Source organism: Zeugodacus cucurbitae, chromosome Y, assembly GCF_028554725.1.
Source record: "Zeugodacus cucurbitae isolate PBARC_wt_2022May chromosome Y, idZeuCucr1.2, whole genome shotgun sequence".
NCBI classification, from domain to species: domain Eukaryota; kingdom Metazoa; phylum Arthropoda; class Insecta; order Diptera; family Tephritidae; genus Zeugodacus; species Zeugodacus cucurbitae.
In genome coordinates, this window is record NC_071673.1 from 5,111,877 (window position 1) to 5,137,886 (window position 26,010).

Here is a 26,010-nt window from a genome sequence, read left to right on the forward strand (position 1 = left end):
AAAGCATATTTACTCGGTTAAGGCACAAGCCGTTTGCGACCATCGATTACAAATAAGGCACTTGGTGTTAGGCTTTCCAGGTAGCGTTCATGATGCACGTATTTTTAATAACTGCGAATTGTCAATTGAAGCACGTACATTTTTTGGAGAAGGTGAATGGATTGCAGGTGACAGTGCATATAAATTATCGAGTACTGTTATAACGCCATTTAGAGAAAATTCTAGAAATTTAACACTAAGCCAAAGGAATTTTTTTAACAAAACATTCAGTCGATAAAGAATTCGAATTGAACATTGCTTTGGAATGCTAAAGAAAAGATTTGGTAGTTTAAAAGGCTTAAGGCTCCAAATAAAAAATGAAAAGGGTATGAGAAAAGTTAATAAATGGATTCTCTGTTGTGCATTGTTACACAATTTTATAATCCAACAAGATGATTATTTCGATTACCAACCTGAGGAATCGGAGCACAGTATTGACGAGTCGTTATGGGAATCAAATGCTCGTACCAATAAAGGGGAGATAAGGCGACGACAAATTTTTGAACTATTGTTTAATCAATAAATATCTTAATTTAAAAATTCTATTCTTATTTATTTTTTCAAATAAACTTCAATTTCTTAACATAAACAAGTAACATAAATTATTTGACTAGAAATAACTGATAATACAGATAAAGTAAAAAAAGCAAGGTGGACCATATTCACTAAGTCACTATAAGTAAAACAAACCAACAAATATATTAATAAGAAAAAGTCAAAATGGAAAAAAATCTAATATTGGATACAGATTATTACATTTTGGCAACTTATGAGCTATTTAAGCTTTTCAATCGTTCGTGTTCCAATCTGACTTTTTCCACTTCTTTCTCCAACCGTAATTTCTGCAATTGAAAATTGTTTTCCTCTTTCTCTTTTTCAAATTCAAATTTTTTCTTTTCTAGTTCTAACTTCTTATTTTGGATTTCGAAAAGTAAAGAAAATGGATTTGAACTGCTATGAAATCTTTTCATATTTCTTCTTGGTGTCGATGTGCATGCAAAATTAGCGGACGGACTAACTACTTCATCTGCAGAAGGATACATAATAACGGACGGACTGGGTAACGGACTCGAAGAACTTGTGTCGGGGTCTATCTCTGGGGTAATGTATTCTATATACATATGTATCGTCCAACGCTGACACCAACTCTGTTGATTGATAAATCGCTGGTGGCTGAACACTTATCACGTGCAGGTCGTCATAAAAAGGACATATTCTTTTTATGTATTCTTCCACACTATGGGGATCGCCACTTTCAAGCAAGCCTGCACCAGTCTGGCCTTTCCACTTGAGCGCAGATAAAAAAGTCGTTTTCAAATGCCTCATTTTAGTCCTCATTATGTCCCATTTAATATTCATTAAATTTGGAACTTTTTCGCCAATTTTGTTGTAAAACCTTTGGGCTGTTGGTTTCTAAAAGCAGATTGTAAAGTGTTAAATGATGAAATGACCAAAAATATATCAATATTACCTCAAAATGGTCCGGATTCTCTTTTATTGCGTCCACTATATTTATCAAAAGGTCTTTCGTTTGGCTTTCAGACCAACGAAATGTGCCGTTTAGCCTTAATCTTTGTTTCTATTAAATAATCAATTGAATATTAATAATATAAGCAAATAATTAATTGTACGAATTTACTTACCGCTTCCATTTCTTTTCAAACACCAAATATACGCTTCCAGCTGATTGTGAATTGCGCAAAATGCAATGGTTGCCATTGAAAACGGTCTCGCATATTTGCAAGATTGTCGTAAAATAAAATGCATGTAAAAATTAACAGCTGTTTTACGATATTACAATTATGCGATGTTGCCATACGTTTACGACGTTAAATGAGTACCACTACTATATTTTTTAGTCGTTGCAGAAGTCCGATATTGGCCATCAAGAATTCCAACCTTCTCATAGTAACACAATGCTTAAGTTTGAGCTAAGTTATATTATGATATCCAGATCAAATTATCGCTTGACCAAATGACCGACCGGATAGACGGATGTTGAGCTGTGACCACGTCCATTTACGTAAAAATGTATAAATCCTATTGTTCTTCGGTCTTGTGAATATCTGTTGCAAAAGTCTTAAATTAGTTTTTTTTTATTTTTTGCATTTGCCCGATTTTGCCTATCTACAATACAATCTCATATTGCTACAGTTAGCAACGTAAACGAACGATTTCATTTCAATTCAAATTATCGCTTGACCGAATGGACAGACGGATGGACATTGCGACTAAAATTTTCAATATAAACTATCCGATCTTTTAAGTTAGACCAAACTGCACGTGTGAAAAATTTCAGTAAAATTGGTTCAGTAGTTTATTCGCCAATCCCGGACAAACAACACGACATGAAATTTTTAGATACATATGGATAAAGATATTGCTCCGCGGAGGAGCAAAAGACTCGGGGGATGTGGGATCGAAAAGCGAATATATAGCCCCTGCAACCTCATCTACGCGGCACCCTCTGTATGGTTAGCAAACGAGGTTCTGGCGACCGAGTAAAGGCCGTATAACCTTCTCATCGGTATAAAACCCGGATAGATAAACTGATAACAGGTCAATCAAAATAAAGAAAAAATTAGAAATAAGTCCAGATTCAGAGCATGGAATATTTGCGCATTCTCAGAATCTTCACATCTAGCCTAAGAGCAAAGGACTTACTGTGAAATGTGAAATTAATGTTAAATTATTAACTATTTTATAACAAATATTGAAATGCATTTGAAAACTTACGTAATAAATAATTCAATTCAATTTTCAATTCAATTCGAATATAATTGGACAGAAATCAGCTGTTTCTTTTTACATTATTTTTTTCCCACACGTGTGGGGAAAAGTTAAGTAATGAAGCTTTTTCTTTTATCAAAATTGTCACAGAATACCAAAAATTTTCTTACAGCCCTATTCTGAAAAAAACTCATAACTGAGTTGTGAGGAAAAATTTGTGAGGTTTCTTGTGACGTATATTTTGTGAGTCTATTCTGGCTCGAACCTCATAAGAAAAAAGCTCTAAAAAGTCACCAATTGAGGTGAAAAGCATTTTGCTATCAAACAGTTGTTTCAAAAGAAATAAATTCAAAATAAATACAAATTGATGTAAAATTTGTAAACAAATGAAACAAATGAAATTACGTATTTACAGTCGAAAGTTAAAAAACAAAAGAATTATAAAACAAGTAAGGAAGATATGGATAAGATTGACCCATAAGTGGGTCCCATTTAAAATTTTGTATACCATTTTGAGAGCAGCTCTTTTGTACCACCTTTATAATGAAATTTAAGGTTTCTGGTGGTTTTCCTTACTGAACTTACTGCATTTTTAGTAATTTTCAATATAACCTTTGTATGGGAGGTGGGCGTGGTTATGACCCGATTTCCTTCATTTTTGGACGGTATAAGGTAGTACCTAAAGGAAACGACTATATAAAGTTTCCTTGATATAGCTTAATTAGTTTGCGAGATATGTACAAAAAACTTAGTAGTGGGCCCATTTCCCCAAAAAAATTACATCCAAATATGCCCCTTCCTAGAACAATCCTTTGTACCAAATTTTCGGTTATCGCCAATTTGTGGGCATGGCAGTGGTCCGATTACGCACATTTTCGAACTTAACCTTCTTATGGTGCCAAGAAATACGTTTTCCAAGTTTCATCAATATATCTCAATTTTTACTCAAGTTACAGCTTGCACGGACGAACGGACAGACGTCCGGATTTGAACTTTTTTTGTCACCCTGATCATTTTGATATGCATAACTCTATATCTAACTCGTTTAGTTTTGGACTTGCAACCAACCGTTATGTAGACAAAACTATAATACTCTCGTAGCAACTTTGTTGCGAGAGTATAAAATAACCTGGGTGTAAATCATCGTCTATAGAGGCTGTGCGTCAGTGTCCTTTGCTTTACAAAAATAATGCGTCCTTATCGGATCGTAGATGTGGTTGGCAGCCAATCGCTCAACAAATGAAAATACAAGGTACGTCCATATTGCTCCAGATTCGGTTAAACACAATTATTCGATAACTGAACTTTTATAGAGGCCATTTTTTTCAAAGAACAATTCCTCCATGCTCGTTATAGCGCGCAAATATTTACACATTTGTTTAAATATTGCTAAAAAGCAAAACAAACACAAATATTTTTGTATTGTGATGGCTGCTTTCACACGTCACAGATATTGACAAAATTGTGAGCATTTGAGCTTTTGAATTTTCTCCAGCATAAGGTAATCATCACAAAATCCAAAAACCTCACAATAGTGAGTGTGGTGATTTTTGTGAGGGCATGAGAATAGGGCTGTTACTTGATAAAAATCTGAAAAAATTTTCAATTTTTTTGTTATTTTGTCAAGTGATAAAAATCTGAAAAAATTTTCTTTTTTTTTGTTATTTTGTCAAGTACACAGAATAGGGGTGATAATCATATTGATGTAAGAAATAAAATTCAGAATATAAAATGTTCGGTTACACCCGAACTTAGCCTTTTCTTACTTCTTTATATTTTATAATATATAACCCTGCTATAGAAATATATATGAGCATTTCCACAGAATCGACAACCAGGACCAAAAATTAAAATCATTAAATTAAGATAATTTTTTTTTAAATAAGGTTTTACAAAGATGTTTAAATGTTTTGAATATAATGTTTTCATACCCTCTCTCTGGTATTTTCATGAAAAATTTGACCTGAAACCTGAAAACTTATTTGTTTTTACTTTGAGCTACTCTACAAGTATTTTTATACTCTCGCAATAAAGTTGCTAGCAACTATAGTTTTGTTCACATAACGGTTGTTTGTAGATAGAGGGTTATATATACCAAAGTGATCAGGGTGAAAAGTGGAGTTCGAATCCGAATGTCTATCTGTCCGTCCGTCCGTCCGTCTGTGCAAGCTGTAACTTGAGTAAAAATTAAGATATCTTGATGAAACTTGGCACACTTATTTCTTGGCATCATATGAAGGTTGCTTTCAAAAATGAGCAAAATCGGTCCACTGCCACGCCCACAAAATGGCGAAAACCGAAAACACATAAAGTGCCATAACTAAGCCATAAATAAAGCTATTAATATAAAATTTGGTATGAAGGATCGCACTATAAAGGGGCATATTTGGATATAATTTTTTTGGGGAAGTGGGCGTGGCCCCGCCCCCTACTAAGTTTGTTGTACATATCTCGCAAACCAATAGAGCTATATTAACCAAACTTTCTGCAGTCGTTTTTTTAGGCACTTCCGAATATAGTCAAAAAATGAAAGAAATCGGATAATAACCACGCCCACCTCCCATACAAAAGTTAGGTTGAAAATTACTAAAAGTGGGTTAACTCACTAACGAAAAACGTCAGAAACACTAAATTTCACATAAGAAATGCGATTTATTTATTGACAACGTTTAAAACTGAATGGCATATCGTTCGGTATCATAGGGATGTGTGGGATTAAAACATCTTCGCCTTTGTACTTCCCTTTCAAAATTGTGGCTTCGATGACGTTGTTCAATAATTTCTTCACCGCAAGCCGGGTGCCATTACACAGACGTGGCTGGTTTATGTTCCGTAACATAATAATTACTGATCCGATTTTTAATTTTAGATTATGAGGTGGTAAGCCGGGAATTCCAGCGAATTTAAAAATTCTGTTGGATAATTGACAACTTCATCTTCATTAGTAATGGAATCAAGTGATATGTAATTCTTCAATTCGGTAGCTATTTTCTCTTGAATCTAAAAACTCATTTCATTCACATCAACATATTTTACGGCCAATACAACACGTTCGCTTAACCAAACGTGATTTACGTAATTTTGAGCAATGTTTGGGAAAACCAGCAATAATACCATTACCAATCGCAATGTTTCGGAATCGTATTGGGCCTCTCGTCTCAATTCTTGATCAAATGAGTCGTGCATTGGGCGATTGGGTGCTATCATTCCTATTTGTGTTAATACTTTGTTGGTAAGCATCAAGCACATGTCCTCAATTAAAATTAATGCTTCATTGTGGATTTCTTCGTTCATTTGCAAATCTGCATTCGATGTTCTAAGACGCATCTAATGCAATATATCTTCTGCCTTATAATCTTTGTATTTATGCCATAAATCAGTCGGTGTTGATGGGAAGCATGTAGACAAAATTATAGAAAATAATGTTCGTATTTGTTTAGCATTTGACGAAATCACAGCATCTTCGAGAGTGTGGTCCCAATGGGTGTCATACTCTAATAATCCCAAATATTGACAGGATTCTCTGTATGTGCCACACAATACACCATTAACAGTTCGCACAATGAATGATGTGGGACCACGAACATTGACTAATAGTAAACGCAAATAAAAACACTCGTCTTGATTAGGATGGACTGCATAAATGCGGCTTAGTGCATCGATGGAAAATATTCGTGGGTAACCTGGAACTGGCTGACCTCGTTTTCGTCGTTCAAATTTTTTTGATGATTGGTTCCAGGTAGAATATCTTGGAATTTCGGAGTAAAGTAGTGTTCTGGCAAAATCATCATTCTGGCACATTTCAAAGAAGCTGGTTAATGTTGTCGATGGTTGCCTGTCAACTTGTTGTAATACATTTGCATTTGTAAAATACACCCGTTGACCATTTTCCAAATGTACGGCCAAGTGAACAACAGTAGGGTGTCGTTTATGTATAGGAAATGAAAATATACGCCACACGCCTTCGTTACTACTAACATAACGGCCCATTTGATATTGAGTGACTTCATCATTTGAATTTTCAGCAGCAACCCCAAAGACAGCCATGTCACTACCTTTGTTCACATACTTGCAAATGTATTTAATAGATTTCACGGAATGACAAAATTCGACGTTTATGTGTGCTTTATATGTCTTGCAGAGTAATGGCGAAAACGGAACAACCCAACGATTATCAACTTTAATGTCCTGTCGATTTACTTTGACTATTGTTGACTTTCCATTGTCATCAATGGATCGGCAGCGATAAAGTGAATATCCATCATTTCCAGTAATCGTTTCTGCTACTAGTTGTCTTGGGTAGCGTTATGAACATTTTGCTTCAACCATACACGGAGAAATGGGATTTAATATTCTACATGAACCATGTATCATATTTTTTGTAATAACCTCATGTAATATTGGGTCTTCATTATTATCGGTAACTTCTGCTGATATCACATTATCAATTTCATTCGGTCTTATCCTTTCAACGAACCAAATGAGGATATGTGCATGTGGCGATTTTGCCACTCAACAACAGCGCGTCTCGCCGAACACGCGATGCTTAACAATAAAATCCATGAGTGATTTTAATTTCATTTTGAACACCCTTGCAGTAACATCGTGGCGTTTATTGCTTAACAATAAAATCCATGAGTGATTTTAATTTCATTTTGAACACCCTTGCAGTAACATCGTGGCGATCAATAGGTGATTGTCTAGTAAATAATTCTTCTTGAATTTCTGTCCACTTTGGATTGCATGTGAACGTGATAAACAAATCTGGTGTGCCATAATGTCGTACATAGGACATAGCATCTTGAACATATTCATGCATATGTCGCGGACTTCCGACGTATGTTGCTGGGAGTATACAGTTGATCTCCTTTTTACACGGTTTTTTTTACACGGTTTTATTTTTTTTACACAATTTTTTTATTTTAGTTGTATACTTTTTTGCAATAAAATCAAAATTCAATACATATATAACATACATATAATACCAGAAAAGTCAAGAATTTCATGTAAAATTAGATCTTTTTTACACGTTTTCTATTTTTTGCACGATTTTTTTCTTAAATTGGTCCCAATAGTGAGTTTTATATAAAATTTGATTTTTTTTGCACGGTTTTTTTTTTACACGAGTAATTTACTATCCCAGTTAACCGTGCAAAAAGGAGATCAACTGTAGTTGTTCTGCCAACATTCTGTGCATTTCCATCAGCATTAATGGCATCCCGAAGATGAATATATTCCCCGGAACGGAGTTTTGCCTGGCTCAACCTGATAAATGTCAATCGTTCAGTTTCGACTTTCACATACATATCCACAGCATATTGGTGAAATAGACGCCAACACTTTAAGATGTGATTGTCCTCATTTTCCCGAAACATCAGTCTATATGAATTTGAATATGAATCGAACTAACTTTTTTGTTCGTTTCAGCACCTGTAAACAATTTTTTGTGTTATATAATAATATACATTTTAAGTTAGTAAACATATATTTTAATGTAGTTGTAAATATATATTGTTAATTAATTTAACTGTAATTGGATTTATCATCTTAATTGTAAAATGATAGCCGTCTTCACCTTGCCAATATAGGATAGGATATTGTAATGCATCATATGATCGATGTGTTTCAGACACACGCTGAAGTTGATAGTTCCGCCGATGTAAAACAATGTCTCGGTTGTCCAAATTTTCTCCCACGACGACAATAGCCACTTCATCAATTGTTGGCGCAGTAAAACGTCCAGCATGTTGTCCTGCAGGCGCCTTATCGGCTCTGATGACAATTTTATGATTATTTGATGGCATGCGGTCTAATGCAGTTGTGAATAATGCAACTAATTCATTATGTTGATGGAAAAATGTTTGAAGTTGTTCCACAAAGGATCTTTTCACTGAGTTGTTGTGTGCCCAACGCTGATCGACTTCTCTTGCTGAATTGCCGATAAAATTTATTTGTAAATATTTATAGTCTTCATCAGACATTGGCAATAAGGAACCTGTTCGATGACATATTTGACCCTGAATCTTCATCAAGAATATAAATATATATTTAGGTAATTGTATAGCAAATTGTTTGTACCACCATGTGCCTCGCAAAATACTGCCACAATGCTTTACATTATTTCAAATTATGACTACTTTAAACCTCGACATTGAACAGCAGCCTTCCATGACAGCTTTAGGTAGTAGGCTTTACCAAGTGTTGGAACACCTTGCTCATGCCATTATGAAATACAACATGTTATAAAATGTTGCTGATTAAGTCTTTGGGCTATTGACTATTATTATATATTTGACTTATTGTTTACAAAATAAACATATCTACACAACACTCAACATATTTTGCATCAGCTACATGGTTTTGAAAATAGGCATAAAATTGTCTTGAATAACTTTTGTTGCGCCAAATGATGTCATTTGAAAGCAATTATTATATTGTTGCATATGAGTCAAAAAATGATTAGAATCTGGCCCATTTCCAGAAACCAATGAATGTAGTGGTTCTGGTGGTGGTACCAATGGCGTCAATTTGACTTGGCCGCTGGCGCAACACAAGCCAGGGATTAAACTTAACATTTCTATGTTGTATTCGAAAGTGCGAAAGTGAATAAAGTGAATTGAACTTACCGTGATTAACAAACGCTTATTAGCAAACAAAAAACTTCTTAGTCTTTTAAAACAAAACGAACTTTATCAAAAACTTAATAAAATTATTTTTAGCGCGCTTATGGATGTGTGGCAGATTACCACATATTTTTATACTCTCGCGACAAATGTTGCTAAAGAGAGTATTATAGTTTTGTTCACATAACGGTTGTTTGTAACACCCAAACCTAAACGAGTTAGATATAGGGTTATATATACAGCTACTCACACTCAAAATGGGACACTACGAAAAGTCCACAATATATTAAAATATATTAAACTCAAAATTGAAGCCTTGCTTAAGTTTTAAAGTTTATTTTCAATATAATTCATTTTATTAATAATATTTAAAGACAAAACAAAACAATTTTTCCTTTTATTTCATAAAACAAATAAATAATTTGCATTTTGGTTTGAACATTGCTTAAATTGAAGCTCACTCTTAAAGTGGGACACTAAAATTATTTTATTATAATATTGCTTTGGACGCATGATTAGTATTTTGTTGACTTCCCTTGGTGGCAATCACAGCATGCAGACGTCGGGGCATACTTTCCACTAATTTTTTTCAAAATTCTGGCTCAATATTATACCATTCTTCCTTTACAGCGTCCTTCAGAGCGGTAATATTTTTCACTCTACGTTTGGCAACTCTTTTTTTCAATTCCGCCCACAAATGCTCAATTACGTTTAAGTCTGGAGAGGTGTCTCCAGTACTTTCGGGCAATTATATAGTAGCCAGTTTCGCGCATTCCAAGACTTATGCTTCGGATCGTTATCCTGGTCGTCTTTTATGCCGAGATTTTCAGCGCTTTCCTTCACAGTTTCTTTAAGAATATCAATAAAATACTTAGAGTCCATTATTCCGTTGACGAAGTGTATTTTACCGACTCCAGACTCAGACATACACCCCCATACCATAAGAGACCCGCCACCATATTTTACTGTTTTTTTAATCGCCGCATCATGAAGTTCAGTACGAGGTTTCCGCCAAGCAAATCTTTTTCCATCCGGCCCAAAGAGATTTATTTTGGTTTCGTCTGTAAAAAAACCTAAAGCGAAAAAAGAACTAAATCTCTTTGGGCCGGATGGAAAAAGATTTGCTTTGCTATTACACTTCACTCGGACCACTGCCACGCCCACAAAATGACGAAAACCGAAAACACATAAAGTGCCATAACTAAGCCATAAATAAAGCTATGGAAATAAAATTTGGTATGAAGGATCGCACTATGAAGGGGCATATTTGGATGTAATTTTTTTGGGAAAGTGGGCGTGGCCCCGCCACCTACTAAGTTTTTTGTACATATCTCGCAAACCAATAGAGCTATATCAACCAAACTTTCTGCAGTCGTTTTTTTTTAGCCACTTCCTAATGTAGTACAAAAATGAAAGAAATCGGATAATAACCACGCCCACCTCCCATACAAAAGTTAACTTGAAAATTACTAAAAGTGGGTTAACTCATTAACGAAAAACGTCAGAAACACTAAATTTCACATAAGAGATGGCAGATGAAAGCAGCACTCAGATTTTTTTACAAAATGTAAATGGGCGTGGCGTCGCCCACTTGGGGACCATATCTCAGGAACTACTCGACCGATTTCAACGAAACTTGGTTTATAATAGTGTCCTTACATCCCAATGATATGTTGTGAAAATAGGCCAAATCGCTTCACAACCACGCCTACTTCCTATATACCAGAACTTTGAAGACGATCTGAATCGTTTACTTTACAATATATAAAGTAAGCACTTTCCAACTTTCAATGGACTTTATGCAATATATATGACGAATATGTGGGTCAAATTGTGTATTATAAATATAAATAAAGTTAAATAAATAAATTGCGAGAGTATAAAATGTTCGGTTACACCCGAACTTAGCCCTTCCTTACTTGTTTATTTTAAATTGAATGGCGTTGACATTTGTTACCGCGGTTATGTCTGTGGTGTCTTAGATCACCACAGAGTTTTTTTTTGTTTTTTTTTTGAATGACATTGGCTTTTTTTTAAATATGAGCATTTCCAACGGTCGCGAACCGTACGTTCGCACGCATTTAAAGTTCAAAAAACAAGGAAAACAAAAATTTGTCTTATTTTTTTTTATGTTTCGATGGCATTTTGCTAGGTCTTTCTTTGGTGCAAAAGGTAGGATCTTTCGATTTTTATTTTTTAATATGTTAGCGACAAACATGCGGTCGCGAACGTACGAATAATGGAAGTTGCTTTTGGGTGCAACTAGAAAAACGCAAAAAATAGCGAAATGGAACATAATATTCTAAAAGGATTAATTTATATTACATTGGAATAAAGTAACTTCCTCCTAACTAATTGCACGCTGAAATTTGTCCATTGGTTTTTTATTTATGAGGTTGAGTACCGGTCGCGAACGTACGGGTCGCGAATTACGATTATCCATCAAGTTTTTATTTGGATTTTGGAAACCTTTTCTTAAATAAAGCAACCTAATATTCCTTTTATTGATTGAAAAGATATAAACATATATAAAGCACAAGAAATATTTATTTAATATTGTTATATTTTGAATAGGCCGTACGAGCAGTTCGTAGCTTAAGATTTTCGTCGTAGGAAATCGAATGCACCATTCTGATACCGGCAATATTCGGTATATCCTTCCATTTTCGATATAAGGTTGGAGATATCTCGAAAATTGTATCAGCTCCAATATATAAAATTTTAATTTCAGTAATGTGCTCTTGCGCACAATTGTAAAAAGAGAATGCATCGTGTAAAACGACATTTTTTGTTCTCGTAATTTGCCAGATTTTTCTTTTCACAACTGCCAACTACCATGTGACGGTGCAAAATAGTTCCACTCATCCAAGCAATAAACTTATTTTTAAATTGACTACTACTTCCGTCCGAAAAAAACGAAAATACTTTCAAATTCGCCATGCTGTTTTTTATCTCTTGAATAAGCTTCGTTATGAAAACGTAAACATCGATTTTGCTGTGATTTAAAATATCACTAATTACTGCAAACGACTTAATTTCATTAAACATCCAAGCTATGCAAGTAAAAAAGGAAACTTGCTTATAGTTGAAATGTGCGCTTTGAATTTCATTTTGGCGCACCAGCCTATAATTTTCCGCAAAATCTATTTGTAGGACAAGTACCCCAGGCGTGAAATTTTTCCTTACGTTTTCAAAATAATTTTGTTGTGCTCCCTTTACAAAGAAATGTTGCTTGAAAATTGGCAGTTAAACTTGTAGTTCATGGAGCAAGTCCGATAACGCAGCAACAGTGCAAGTCAAAATTACACGATCGCTCACTTTCCTCCAGTACTGCCATTTAACATTTGCGTCCATTTTTGACAAGTATTTTAGCGGCACAATATCTTTTACATCTTTTGCACACTTTTCGCAATCGTTTGTCATACAATTTTCATTAGAATATTTGTTTAGAAACAAATCAATACTTACGGTCGCGAACGGACGAAATTTTGAAAATCGAAATAAAAAGTTTGATGCACTGTTTACCTAAAGTAATTTTGTTTTTTGATTAGGGATGCTTAACTTGCTTTAATCGTGTTTTTTAGGCACCAGTTTGCACTCAATGTGAAGTAATAGCAATAAATGACGTTTTTGGTCGCGAACGTACGATTAGATCGTAGATAATAAGCAAAATAAAAATTTACCGTTATTCGATTTTTGTTTGGCCCCTTTGCATTTTTCTCTTCTTATTTGGTATTTAATAAAGAGATTTTGTGGAAAAGTACAACCATAACATAAGTTATTCATATAAAATAACTCAAGAGAAATATTACTTGTAGAGTAGCTCAAAGTAAAAACAAATAAGTTTTCAGGTTTCAGGTCAAATTTTTCATGAAAATACCAGAGAGAGGTTATGAAAACATTATATTCATAAAATTTAAACATCTTTGTAAAATCTTATTAAAAAAAATTTTATCTTTATTAACATTTTAATTCTTGGTCCTGCTTGACGATTCTGTGGAAATGCTCATATGCAAATTAAATTTATAATTTTCAATCCTTCTGAGAGATTTTCTTAATATTTTTTTCGTGAGAACCTTGTACAGAGTATTAGAAAACTACAAAAAAAATCAGCAAAGTCGGTCAAGCCGTTTTCATGCTATGTCGTGTCAACGGAAAACGGGTTTCATTTTTATATATATAGATAAGAAAGATATAAGATGTATGTAGATATTACAATTGTTTGTATGGGAGATTAGAAAAGTGTGAATTTTAGACATTTTCAACCAATTTTTCTCTCCGCAAGAACCATTCTCATACCCCCTGGAATACACACAAAAAAGAATCAGCCAAATCGGTCAAGCCGTTTTCTTGCTGTGTCGTGACAACGCAAAACGGGTTTCATTTTTATATAGATAGATATCTGAAAAAAAAGATTAATAAAAGCTGAAAAAAGAGTAATTAAATAATAATAATTATAACATCTGAAAAAAATATTAATTAAATATTTGTAATTATAAATTCTGAAAAAAGTTAATTGAAGGTTAAAAATTAATAATTAAATAATAATAATTATAAAATTTAAAAAATAGTAATTAAATTAAAAAATTATAATTAAATAAAATCTGAAAAAAGGTTAATTAAAGCTGAAAAAATATTAATTAAAGAAAATCTGAACAAAAGGTTAATTAAAGCTGAAAAATATTAATTAAATATTAATAATAAAAGTTAATATAAATTATTACTTCCCCCATGATACAATATTGTAATAAAACCAATTTTATTAAATAAAAGAACATAAAATTATGGGTTAATGTTAAGAGCATATTTAATAGTATTTCAAACACCATTACAGATATAAAAAGAACCACGTACCACAATGAAACAAGTAATAAAAAAACAACATAATATAAAGATTTCTATATATTTCTATAGCATATAGATTATATATTATAAATCAATTATAATTCTATATTATAAAATAATTATAATTCTATATTATAAATTAATTATAAAAAATAAGCGTACAAAATTAGTTTTTCATTTAATAATTTAATTTGGTATATGTATATCTAAGTATGATATGGTATATATCTAAGTTAAAAATTAATTTCATGTTTTTTTTTATTTTTAATGTACATAAAAAACTAATTTTGTTCGCTATTAAAATTGATAACAAGTATTATACTAAAAAATTTAACATTAAATTTATAAATTACAACTTACATAATGCTTAATAGCTAAAATTTTTTCTACCTGCATACTTGCAATGGCGGCTATTTGTACATAAAAAATTAAAAATTAAATATATTATCGTATTTAATATATATATTTTTTAATATTTACTGAGAGTAAGGTCCACCATTTTTAATTTTATTAGCACCTTCTTTCCTGCTTTCCGATCGCAGTTGTATAGCCACATCAACTCGTCGCTAAACAGTGACTGCAACACTTTTTCTGTATCCCCTTGGTCGATTTTAATTTGAAAATGATGCCCGGCTATAAATGTATAATTATTAATATATTTATATACATATACATATATGGAAGGAAAGGTGAACTTACCGTAGCGTCAGCGTGAGCCTTATGCCTTGCCTCTGACGCCATAGGGAGTAAGCTTTGTAACAAAATTTTTTCCTCACTCCCCACATCGCCAGTGATATGGCTTACATTGCGGTGGGTTTTTGCTGAGAGCACCTTACACTCTCGCAATATCTACACACAAAAAACTAACTTTAGTTTCCAGCTTCGAGGGCAATTTCGCCGCTTAAACACCTCACGCGTAAACACACCAAATAACTCTAACCGTTCGGCATTCCGACTAATGGAGATCACACCACTGAGATCTAATCGTCCATCAGTCCAACTAATCCCCATCCCCCAAGCTCCCTAGTGTCCGAGTACATCGGGCATTCTGCAATAAAATGCACCCAATCCTCAAAGGCCCATGCCCCGTAAACAGGAAACCCAGACTCAGACAGAATCTGAAGTCTGAGTTTTCCCTAACATACCCAACATCCCGAGTGTACTCATAAGTCACTCATAAGTCACACGACCTTTTAGACTATTGTCCCAACGGTCTTGCCACCTACTTCTGACCCTTTCATCTAGAAGCCTGGTGCTTCCTAGATATCCCAACCTCTCCACATCATCATCAGCAATAACACACTCAAACCCGTCCTCAACCTAAAAGAAACAGCTCGCTGTAAAACAATCAGGTCAAGAGGGGGCACACCCAATAACACCTGCAACGCATCCGTAGAAACGGTGCGACATACAGGCAAACAGGCAGGCATAATGTAACGCTATATGGAGAGAAGTTTTCGGCGATCCGCAACCATCGTTGCTAACTTCCACCATATAGCAGATTTTTAACATTAATTGTCAGGCCTGTTCGCTATATCGAATTTTTCGTTAATTCGAGTACTCACTTAGAGGTATTTTTATCAATAAAAATGAGTTATATACCCGTAAATTGCAGTTTAATGAATTGTTTTATTAATTAATTGTTAAAAAATTAAAAACCATAACAAAACAATTCAAATCCAATAAATTCTTCCAAAATTGATCAATTCAATTTTTTCAATTTGTACATTTTTTTTTTTAATTTTTTCCAGTTTTATTTTTAATTCTGATTCGATGTAATTTGAATTTTTCCTCTTCCTTCATATGTCTTCTTCATGTTGTTCGTTAAACTGAGTACTTACAAATTCTCGATGTTCGTTATTTACGTTACTCAATGTAACAAATTATTTCAGAAAACTACTGTATGTCAAGGACATAGGCATCTTCTACACTGCGTCCTTTCCTGAACCCATACTGCCTATACGACCTCAAATCACGCGTTAGCTCCTGAAGCCGTTCCACCATAACTCTTTGCAGCACTTTTCCAAGCACTGGAAGTAGACTGATGCCCTGAGAAGAACGAAAATCACTCCTGATCTTATCAGGAGACTTCAGGAGAAGAACGACCCTGGCACTTTTCCACTCACATGGAAAATATCCCTCATAAATACACTTATCATAAATGACCTCCAAGTATTCCGGAATGAACTTCCACAAGCTTTTGCACATCTCTCCCTTCAGACCATCAAAACCTGGAGACCGTTTAGACCTGACCAGGCCAAAGGCATATCCCAGCTCCCCATCATCTAACATAACACAGAGTCACCAACACAAAGAGATGTGATATTCTCTCTCTTACGACCCCTGCAGATCTTATAGACCTGACCCAGGGGTCATCCCTATTATCATTCACAAAACTCCTCCACTCTTCTTCTTTAATTTTCACAATCATATCTTTATATTCACTCATCGCACAAATAAAATCATACCTAATCTTGGACAGCCTATCAGAATTGAACCGCCGAGCACATTGAAACATTCGTCTGAACCGCCGGACAGCCCTCCTCTTCAAGGTCAATTCACGCGTACTCCATTTAATTTTCCTAACCCTAAAGCTTCCACACTTCCGGAATAATCTGTCATTCACACCCCACACCAACTCACACAGACGTGCAATTTGCTCATCCACCCCAACATCATCAAACACACTAAGTGGTATTTCTAACGCCGCTTCCTTAATTTCTGCTGATATCATATTATCAATTTCATTCGGTCTTATCCTCTCAACGAACCAAATGAGGATATGTGTATGTGGCGTTTTTGCCACTCAACAACAGCGCGTCTCGCCGAACACGCGATGCTTAACAATAAAATCCATGAGTGATTTTAATTTCGTTTGAACACCCTCGCAGTAACATCGTGGCGATCAATAGGTGATTGTCTAGTAAATAATTCTTGTTGAATTTCTGTCCACTTTGGATTGCATGTGAACGTGATAAACAAATCTGGTGTGCCATAATGTCGTACATAGGGCATAGCATCATGAGCATGTTTATGCATATGTCGCGGAACTTATACAGTTGATCTCCTTTTTACACGGTTTCTTTGTTTGCACGGTTTTTTTTTACACGGTTTTATTTTTTTTACACGGATTTTTTATTTTAGTTGTATACTTTTTTGCAATAAAATTTTCCATCCGTCAATACGTCACAAATCCATTGCTGTTAATAGAATTTAATAAATTCTAAATTAGGTTTAAACTAAAAAAATACAATACAAACTACAAAAAAAAATCGAAAGCCAGTGAAAAGGTTGCAACAATTTCAATACGTAAACAAATAAATGAAGCTGTATGAAGAAGTAAGAAAAAAGAAGACACAGCGATTAATGACGGAACTTTGAAAAGTATTATTTTTTTACCATTCCCAGAATAGTTGTTGTTTGTTCCTTCTAACAGTAATATGTACATATATATAATACCAGAAAAGTCTATAACAACAACAACAGTGAAAATTCTCACTGTACGAATAGATAGAATTTCATGTAAAATTAGATCTTTTTTACACGTTTTCTATTTTTTGCACGATTTTTTTCTTAAATTGGTCCCAATAGTGAGTTTTATATAAAAATTTGATTTTTTTGCACGGTTTTTTTTTACACGAGTAATTTACTGTCCCAGTTAACCGTGCAAAAAGGAGATCAACTGTAGTTGTTCTGCCAACATTCTGTGCATTTCCATCAGCATTAATGGCATCCCGTTGTGAATAATGCAACTAATTCATTATGTTGATGGAAAAATGTTTGAAGTTGTTCCACAAAGGATCTTTTCACTGAGTTGTTGTGTGCGCAACGCTGATCGACTTCTCTTGCTGAATTGCCGATAAAATATATTTGTAAATATTTATAGTCTTCATCAGACATTGGCAATAAGGAACCTGTTCGATGATATATTTGACCCTGAATCTTCATCAAGAATATAAATATATATTTAGGTAATTGTATAGCAAATTGTTTGTACCACCATGTGCCTCGCAAAATACTGCCACAATGCTTTACATTATTTCAAATTATGACTACTTTAAACCTCGACATTGAACAGCAGCCTTCCATGACAGCTTTAGGTAGTAGGCTTTACCAAGTGTTGGAACACCTTGCTCATGCCATGATGAAATACAACATGTTATAAAATGTTGCTGATTAAGTCTTTGGGCTATTGACTATTATTATATATTTGACTTATTGTTTACAAAATAAACATATCTACACAACACTCAACATATTTTGCATCAGCTACATGGTTTTGAAAGTAGGCATAAAATTTTCTCGAATAACTTTTGTTGCGCCAAATGATGTCATTTGAAAGCAATATTATATTGTTGCATATGAGTCAAAAAATGATTAGAATCTGGCCCATTTCCAGAAACCAATGAATGTAGTGGTTCTGGTGGTGGTACCAATGGCGTCAATTTGACTTGGCCGCTGGCGCAACACAAGCCAGGGATTAAACTTAATATTTCTATGTTGTATTCGATTCCTTTGAAGTTCATTTCGTGGTTCGCGTTGCTCATCAGTTTGATTTACTCTTATATTTCTTTTACTTGCCGTATTTCGAGTTCTGCGGCCTAAGTTTGTAAGTCTGGTTGGTGGCATTGTTGAAAACGAAAATCTAACTAAAAATAAAAAGTCTCATACATTTTCTGTATATCCATGTATACCAAATTGTAATATTGTGTAGTCACCAACAGTTAACAAAAATCTATATAAAGTGAATTGAACTTACCGTGATTAACAAACGCTTATTAGCAAACAAAAACTTCTTAGTCTTTTAAAACAAAACGAACTTTATCAAAAACTTAATAAAATTATTTTTAGCGCGCTTATGGATGTGTGGCAGATTACCACATATTTTTTATTTTAAATTGAATGGCGTTGACATTTGTTACCGCGGTTATGTCTGTGGTGTCTTAGATCACCACAAGGTTTTTTTTTTTATTTTTTGAATGACATTGGCTTTTTTTTAAATATGCAAATTAAATTTATAATTTTCAATCCTTCTGAGAGATTTTCTTAATATTTTTTTCGTAAGAACCTTGTACAGAGTATTAGAAAACTACAAAAAAAATCAGCAAAATCGGTCAAGCCGTTTTCATGCTATGTCGTGTCAACGGAAAACGGGTTTCATTTTTATATATATAGATAAGAAAGATATAAGATGTATGTAGATATTACAATTGTTTGTATGGGAGATTAGAAAAGTGTGAATTTTAGACATTTTCAACCAATTTTTCTAAAATTTTCTAAAATTTTCTCTCCGTTAGAACCATTCTCAAACCCCCTGGAATACACATAAAAAAGAATCAGCCAAATCTGTCAAGCCGTTTTCTTGCTGTGTCGTGACAACGGAAAACGGGTTTCATTTTTATATAGATAGATATCTGAAAAAAAAAAGATTAATAAAAGCTGAAAAAAGAGTAATTAGATAATAATAATTATAAAATCTGAAAAAAATATTAATTAAATATTTGTAATTATAAATTCTGAAAAAAGTTAATTGAAGGTTAAAAATGAATATGTAATTAAATAATAATAATTATAAGATTTTAAAAATAGTAATTAAATTAAAAAATTATAATTAAATAAAATCTGAAAAAAGGCTAATTCAAGCTGAAAAAATATTTATTAAATATTAATAATAATAGTTAATATAAATTATTACTTCCCCCATAATACAATATTGTAATAAAACCAATTTTATTAAATAAAAGAACATAAAATTATGGGTTAATGTTAAGAGCATATTTAATAGTATTTCAAACACCATTATAGATATAAAAAGAACCACGTACCACAATGAAACAAGTAATAAAAAAACAACATAACATAAAGATTTCTATATATTTCTATAGCATTTAGATTATATATTATAAATCAATTATAATTCTATATTATAAAATAATTATAATTCTATATTATAAATTAATTATAAAAAATAAGCGTACAAAATTGGTATATGTATATCTAAGTATGATATGGTATATATCTAAATTAAAAATTAATTTAATTTTTTTTATTTTCAATGTATATAAAAAACTAATTTTGTTCGCTATTAAAATTGATAACAAATATTATACTAAAAAAATTTAACATTAAATTTATAAATTACAACTTACATAATGCTTAATATCAAACATTTTTTCTACCTGCATACTTGCAAATGCGGCTATTTGTACATAAAACATTAAAAATTAAATATATCATCGTATTTAATATATATATTTTTTTTTTATTTACTGAGAGTAAGGTCCACCATTTTTAATTTTATTAGCACCTTCTTTCCTGCTTTCCGATCGCAGTTGTATAGCCACATCAACTCATCGCTAAACAGTGACTGCAACACTTTTTCTGTATCCCCTTGGTCGATTTTAATTTGAAAATGATGCCCGGCTATAAATGTATAATTATTAATATATTTATATACATATACATATATGGAAGGAAAGGTGAACTTACCGTAGCGTCAGAGTGAGCCTTGTGTATAAGGTGCTCCTCCATCTTCTGCAGAGTTTCCTCTGACGCCATAGGGAGTAAGCTTTGTAACAAAATTTTTTCCTCACTCCCCACATCGCCAGTGATATGGCTTACATTGCGGTGGGTTTTTGCTGAGAGCACCTTACACTCTCGCAATATCTACACACAAAAACTTTAGTTTCCAGCTTCGAAGGCAATTTCGCCGCTTAAACACCTCACGCGCAAACACACCAAATAACTCTAACCGTTCGGCATTCCGACTAGTGGAGATCACACCACTGAGATCTAATCGTCCATCAGTCCAACTAATCCCCATCCCCCAAGCTCCCTAGTGTCCAAGTACATCGGGCTTTCTGCAATAAAATGCACCCAATCCTTAACACGCGCCCCACACATACATAAATGCATTCAAAGGCCCATGCCCCATAAACAGGAAACCCAGACTCAGACAGAATCTGAAGTCTGAGTTTTCCCTAACATACCCAACATCCCGAATGTACTCATAAGTCACACGACCTTTTAGACTATTGTCCCAACGGTCTTGCCACCTACTTCTGACCCTTTCATCTAGAAGCCTCTTGCTCCCTAGATATCCCAACCTCTCCACATCATCATCAGCAATAACACACTCAAACCCCTCCTCAACCTGAAAGAAGCATACAGGCAAACAGGAAGGCATCATGTAACGCTATATGGAGAGAAGTTTTCGGCTACCCGCAACCATCGTAACTAACTTCCACCATATAGCAGATTTATAAGTGGCACAGGTCAAAAATAAACCTCGATATATAGTACGAATAGCACGACGTCCGAGACCCAATCACTCTGTAAAACGCGCCTGGCACTACCAACGATCGCCTGCAGCCGCCGTTTCACATTCACTAAGTGTGGAGTAAAACACATTATTTCACTCATGGTCAACCCCAGATATTTGACTTGCGTCACATACCTAATGCTGACCCCATTCACACGGACAATCGGTGGACGCAGTGGCGACAGTCTACCCTTTAATCTCCCTACCTACCCTTTCAATCTCGAACGACCTTCGACCAAAAGAAGTAGGTCATTCTCATACGCACAACACCTAGAGAGTGGTTCGAGCTGCTCAAGCAATGAGTGCATCATGAGGTTCCAAATGTGTGGATCACAGATGGATCCCTGTGGGTAGCCACGAACCACTCCAATCTCCACATTCCCATTCTTACCAACGATAGAGGCTTTTCTGTCCGAAAAGAAGCTTCGCTAGAGACTAATTTCCGAACAGGCATGTTCCTTTAATCGTTGAATCACTCGATCCCAGTTTAAGTAATCAAACGCCCCTTGAAGACAACAAATACAGTAGTTTTCTGAAATAACGAACACATTAATTGTCAGGCTTGTTCGCTATATCGAATTTTTCGTTAATTCGAGTACTCACTTAGAGGTATTTTTATCAATAAAAATGAGTTATATATCCGTAAATTGCAGTTTAATGAATTGTTTTATTAATTATTTGTTAAAAAATGAAAAACCATAACAAAACAATTCAAATCCAATAAATTCTTCCAAAAAGGATCAATTCTGACACTCATACTTCTATTTGGTCCTGATCAATAATTTTAAGCTTTTTTATAAAATTCAAAATTTTTTCAATTTGTACATTTTTTTTTAAATTTTTTCCAGTTTTATTTTTAATTCTGGTTCGATGTAATTTGAATTTTTCCTCTTCCTTCATATGTCTTTTTCATGTTGTTCGTTAAACTGAGTACTTACAAATTCTCGATGTTCGTTATTTACGGTACTCAATGTAACAAATTATTTCGGAAAACTACTGTATGTCAAGGACATAGGCATCTTCTACACTGCGTCCTTTCCTGAACCCATACTGCCTATTCGACCTCAAATCACGCGCTAGCTCCTGAAGCCGTTCCAGCATAACTCTTTCCAGCACTTCTCCAAGCACTGGAAGTAGACTGATGACCTGATAAGAACTAGAATCACTCCTGATCTTATCAGGAGACTTCAGGAGAAGAACGACCCTGGCACTTTTCTACTCACATGGAAAATATCCCTCACAAATTCACTTTTCATAAATTACCTCCAAGTATTCCGGAATGCTATAATAATGCTACAATGCTTCAGCTATAATCGCTTAAAGCGGTTCCTACGCCAAATATATATATATATATATATATTCCGGAATGAACTTCCACAAGCTTTTGCACATCTCTCCCTTCAGACCATCACAACCTGGAGACCGTTTAGACCTGACCAGGCCAAAGGCATATCCCAGCTCCCCATCATCTAACATAACACAGAGTCACCAACACAAAGAGATGTGATATTCTCCCTCTTACGACCCCTGCAGATCTTATAGACCTGACCCAGGGGTCATCCCTATTATCATTCACAAAACTCCTCCACTCTTCTTCTTTAATTTTCACAATCATATCTTTATATTCACTCATCGCACAAATAAAATCATACCTAATCTTGGACAGCCTATCAGAATTAAACCGCCGAGCACACTGAAACATTCGTCTCAACCGCCGGACAGCCCTCCTCTTCAAGGTCAATTCACGCGTCCTCCACTTAATTTTCCTAACCCTAAAGCTTCCACACTTCCGGAATAATCTGTCATTCACACCCCACACAGACGAGCAATTTGCTCATCCACCCCAACATCATCAAACACACTAAGTGGTATTTCTAACGCCGCTTCCTTAACACACCGTCCGTATTGGTTCCAGTCGATACCAAAGGTACGCCATCGCCGCAACGGACTTACACACACCAAAGGTGGGGAACGAGGAGCAACCACAATTTGGATCACAATATGATCTCTCAAATCCCACCATCCTCTAACCTCCTACCTAAAATCAAACGCTCTATTAGCTGCTTCATTCATAAATGTCACGTCAATATCACTCACACCCCTAGGCCCTTAGCCAACACCCATTCACACATTACCTCGCCTCGAATGCGATTGGATAACCAGAAGAATGTCTAGATATCTTACTAGGGGCTCGCTAAATTTGCAATACAAACCACCGACAATCATTCTACCGAACACCCCCTCTATAGACACACAAACTCCCTGTTATGATGAAGCCAACACTACACAATCGTAGCCGGAATCATTCACAACTATTGCAGGTGCTGGAGGCGTACTCCCCGATGCCGCCGGAGCCGCAATCGATCTGTTCAGCTGGGGGAATGATTCCCCACAACCCCCCTGAGCGCATCAACCTGACCGCGAAGATGGGCATTCTCGGTAACAACCGTCATCAGGAGTACCTCATACTTCGAAGCAGGTTGAGCAAAACCTGCCCAATCCCCCCGGAAGCAAGTGGCAACTCAGTACCAGACACACGATACAACACTCACTAGTTGAAAAAACCAGTTAGTAGAAAAACCGCAACCACAGGACAAAAACACTGAGACTCTATGAGAACCCACGTAGGCTTCAAAAGGCACTACTTTACACGCGCCTACACAATCCCTAAACCACCTGTTCAAAACTCAAATACAAAATATTCAATGTATATACACGTATATATACACCCAAACACCTGTGCTTGAAAACACCTGTGTTCGAAAAACACCTGCCACCCACAAAAAACAACAAAAGAAAACGTATAACGAAACACAAAAAACACGGTGAAAAATTGCTATAAGGCACTCAGTTCTTCATATTCGATATCCGGGGCATTAAAAAGTTATAGTCCGAATTCGACATTTTTTAACAAGTGATGCCACGGAGCATATAGTTACACATTCAGCCACCACATCTAACACCACACATAACACACTACCAATAATCAGCACAATATCACCAACAACAACAGCCAACGCAATTCAGCCAATATTCCAGACGACAAGTATTGGACACTAAGAAGTATACATACATACTTGTTTATAAATCGACATCATTCTAAATTGACACCAAACCGATAACATACGTACATACTTATGTATAATACAAATCGACACCAAATTAATAAACATAAACACATTGCGGCATAATTCGACACCAAGTTGATAAGAGACGTACATACGTACATACATTACAATTAGAAATCATAACATAGACTCTTGATATCTAATTGTGGCAAGGACATACGTATACAAAACAATAGAAATTGACCTCTTTGAATGTAAACAAACATCAAAGAAATTCTAATACTTTAATTGGACACAGACCGAAGAACTGGTGATATGATATTTGACACCTTACCGATAGACTTAACATAATCAAATCCTAAATGTATAAAAGGCATAGCAAAGTATCAGAAGAAGTTCAGTTCAGTTGTGCAACTAGTGAGTTCGTGAATTAAACGTGTGACATCTCAGAAGGAATCCAGGACGACAATCTAGGACTACAGGAAGAAGCTACAGGACGATAAGTATTACCTAACATATAACGTAAACGAGTACAAAGTCTTTTATTTTGAATTGGAGTTGTTAAATAGACTTATACCCCAAGTCTATAAGTGGCGCAGTCGGTAAGCCATAAAACAGCAAGGAACTTTCTATTTTCATTTGTACTAAAGAATAAATATGCTTTGGATCTTGCCAAAAATCCAATAGAGGTTATTTTATTCAAATAAAAGTATAAAAAAATTTAGAAAAGGAAGAGAATCCGGTAAAACAAGCGGAGGAAAAATCTACCAACTTGTGTATATCGAGAAGTACGTTGTATGAAACCCTACCATATTCCAAAAAGGAGGGAACAGGACAATACAAAGAAAGAAGAAATGGTAACATCGGAACAGTCACAAGGACTCACTGGAAGTTTGATGGAGATAAAATTTGATCCACTCAAATTTATCAATAGAATGGGTGAGTATAATGGGGAAAGCACAGCTGAACTCGAACAATTTGTGAATAAAGTAGAGCTATTACTCAATAGCATGGGTAACTATTCCCTACAATCACAAAAATTCGTGATATTACAAATTCGCGATAAAATAGTTGGTAAAGCGAATACCACACTATTACGTTATAGTATCGACACCACGAATTGGGGCGATATAAAAAGAGTGTTAATTGAAAATTTCAGTGAAAAGAATACATTTCTGCAATTACACGAAAAAGCAGAAAAAGTAAGCATAAAAATATTACGCAAACATATTACGAATTATCGAATATTTTAACACGAATGAATAACAAAAATCATTTATCAACGGATGGGTCGATAGATAGAACGCCAGAGAGTAATGAAGAGTCAATTTTAAATATATTTAAAGAAAAAATTCCGATTAATGCAGCGAGCATTATAATTTCA

At 34.5% G+C, this 26,010-nt stretch overlaps 2 protein-coding genes across 9 annotated transcripts in view; both read left to right on the forward strand.

Annotated features, from left to right (window-relative positions):
* LOC128923552 (protein rtoA-like) overlaps positions 1-26,010 on the forward strand; it is a 2,411,103-nt gene that overhangs the window by 1,328,459 nt on the left and 1,056,634 nt on the right. The window lies entirely within an intron of this gene.
* On the forward strand, positions 24,976-25,879 carry LOC128923565 (uncharacterized). Its single transcript, XM_054235845.1, has one exon. It carries the CDS (start codon positions 25,424-25,426, stop codon positions 25,877-25,879), a length of 456 nt encoding a protein of 151 aa, XP_054091820.1. The 5' UTR covers positions 24,976-25,423.

What these genes read in the sequence shown, in the direction of transcription:
- LOC128923565 (XM_054235845.1), top strand. Translation starts at nt 25,424, where the DNA reads ATGAAACCCTACCATATTCCAAAAAGGAGGGAACAGGACAATACAAAG.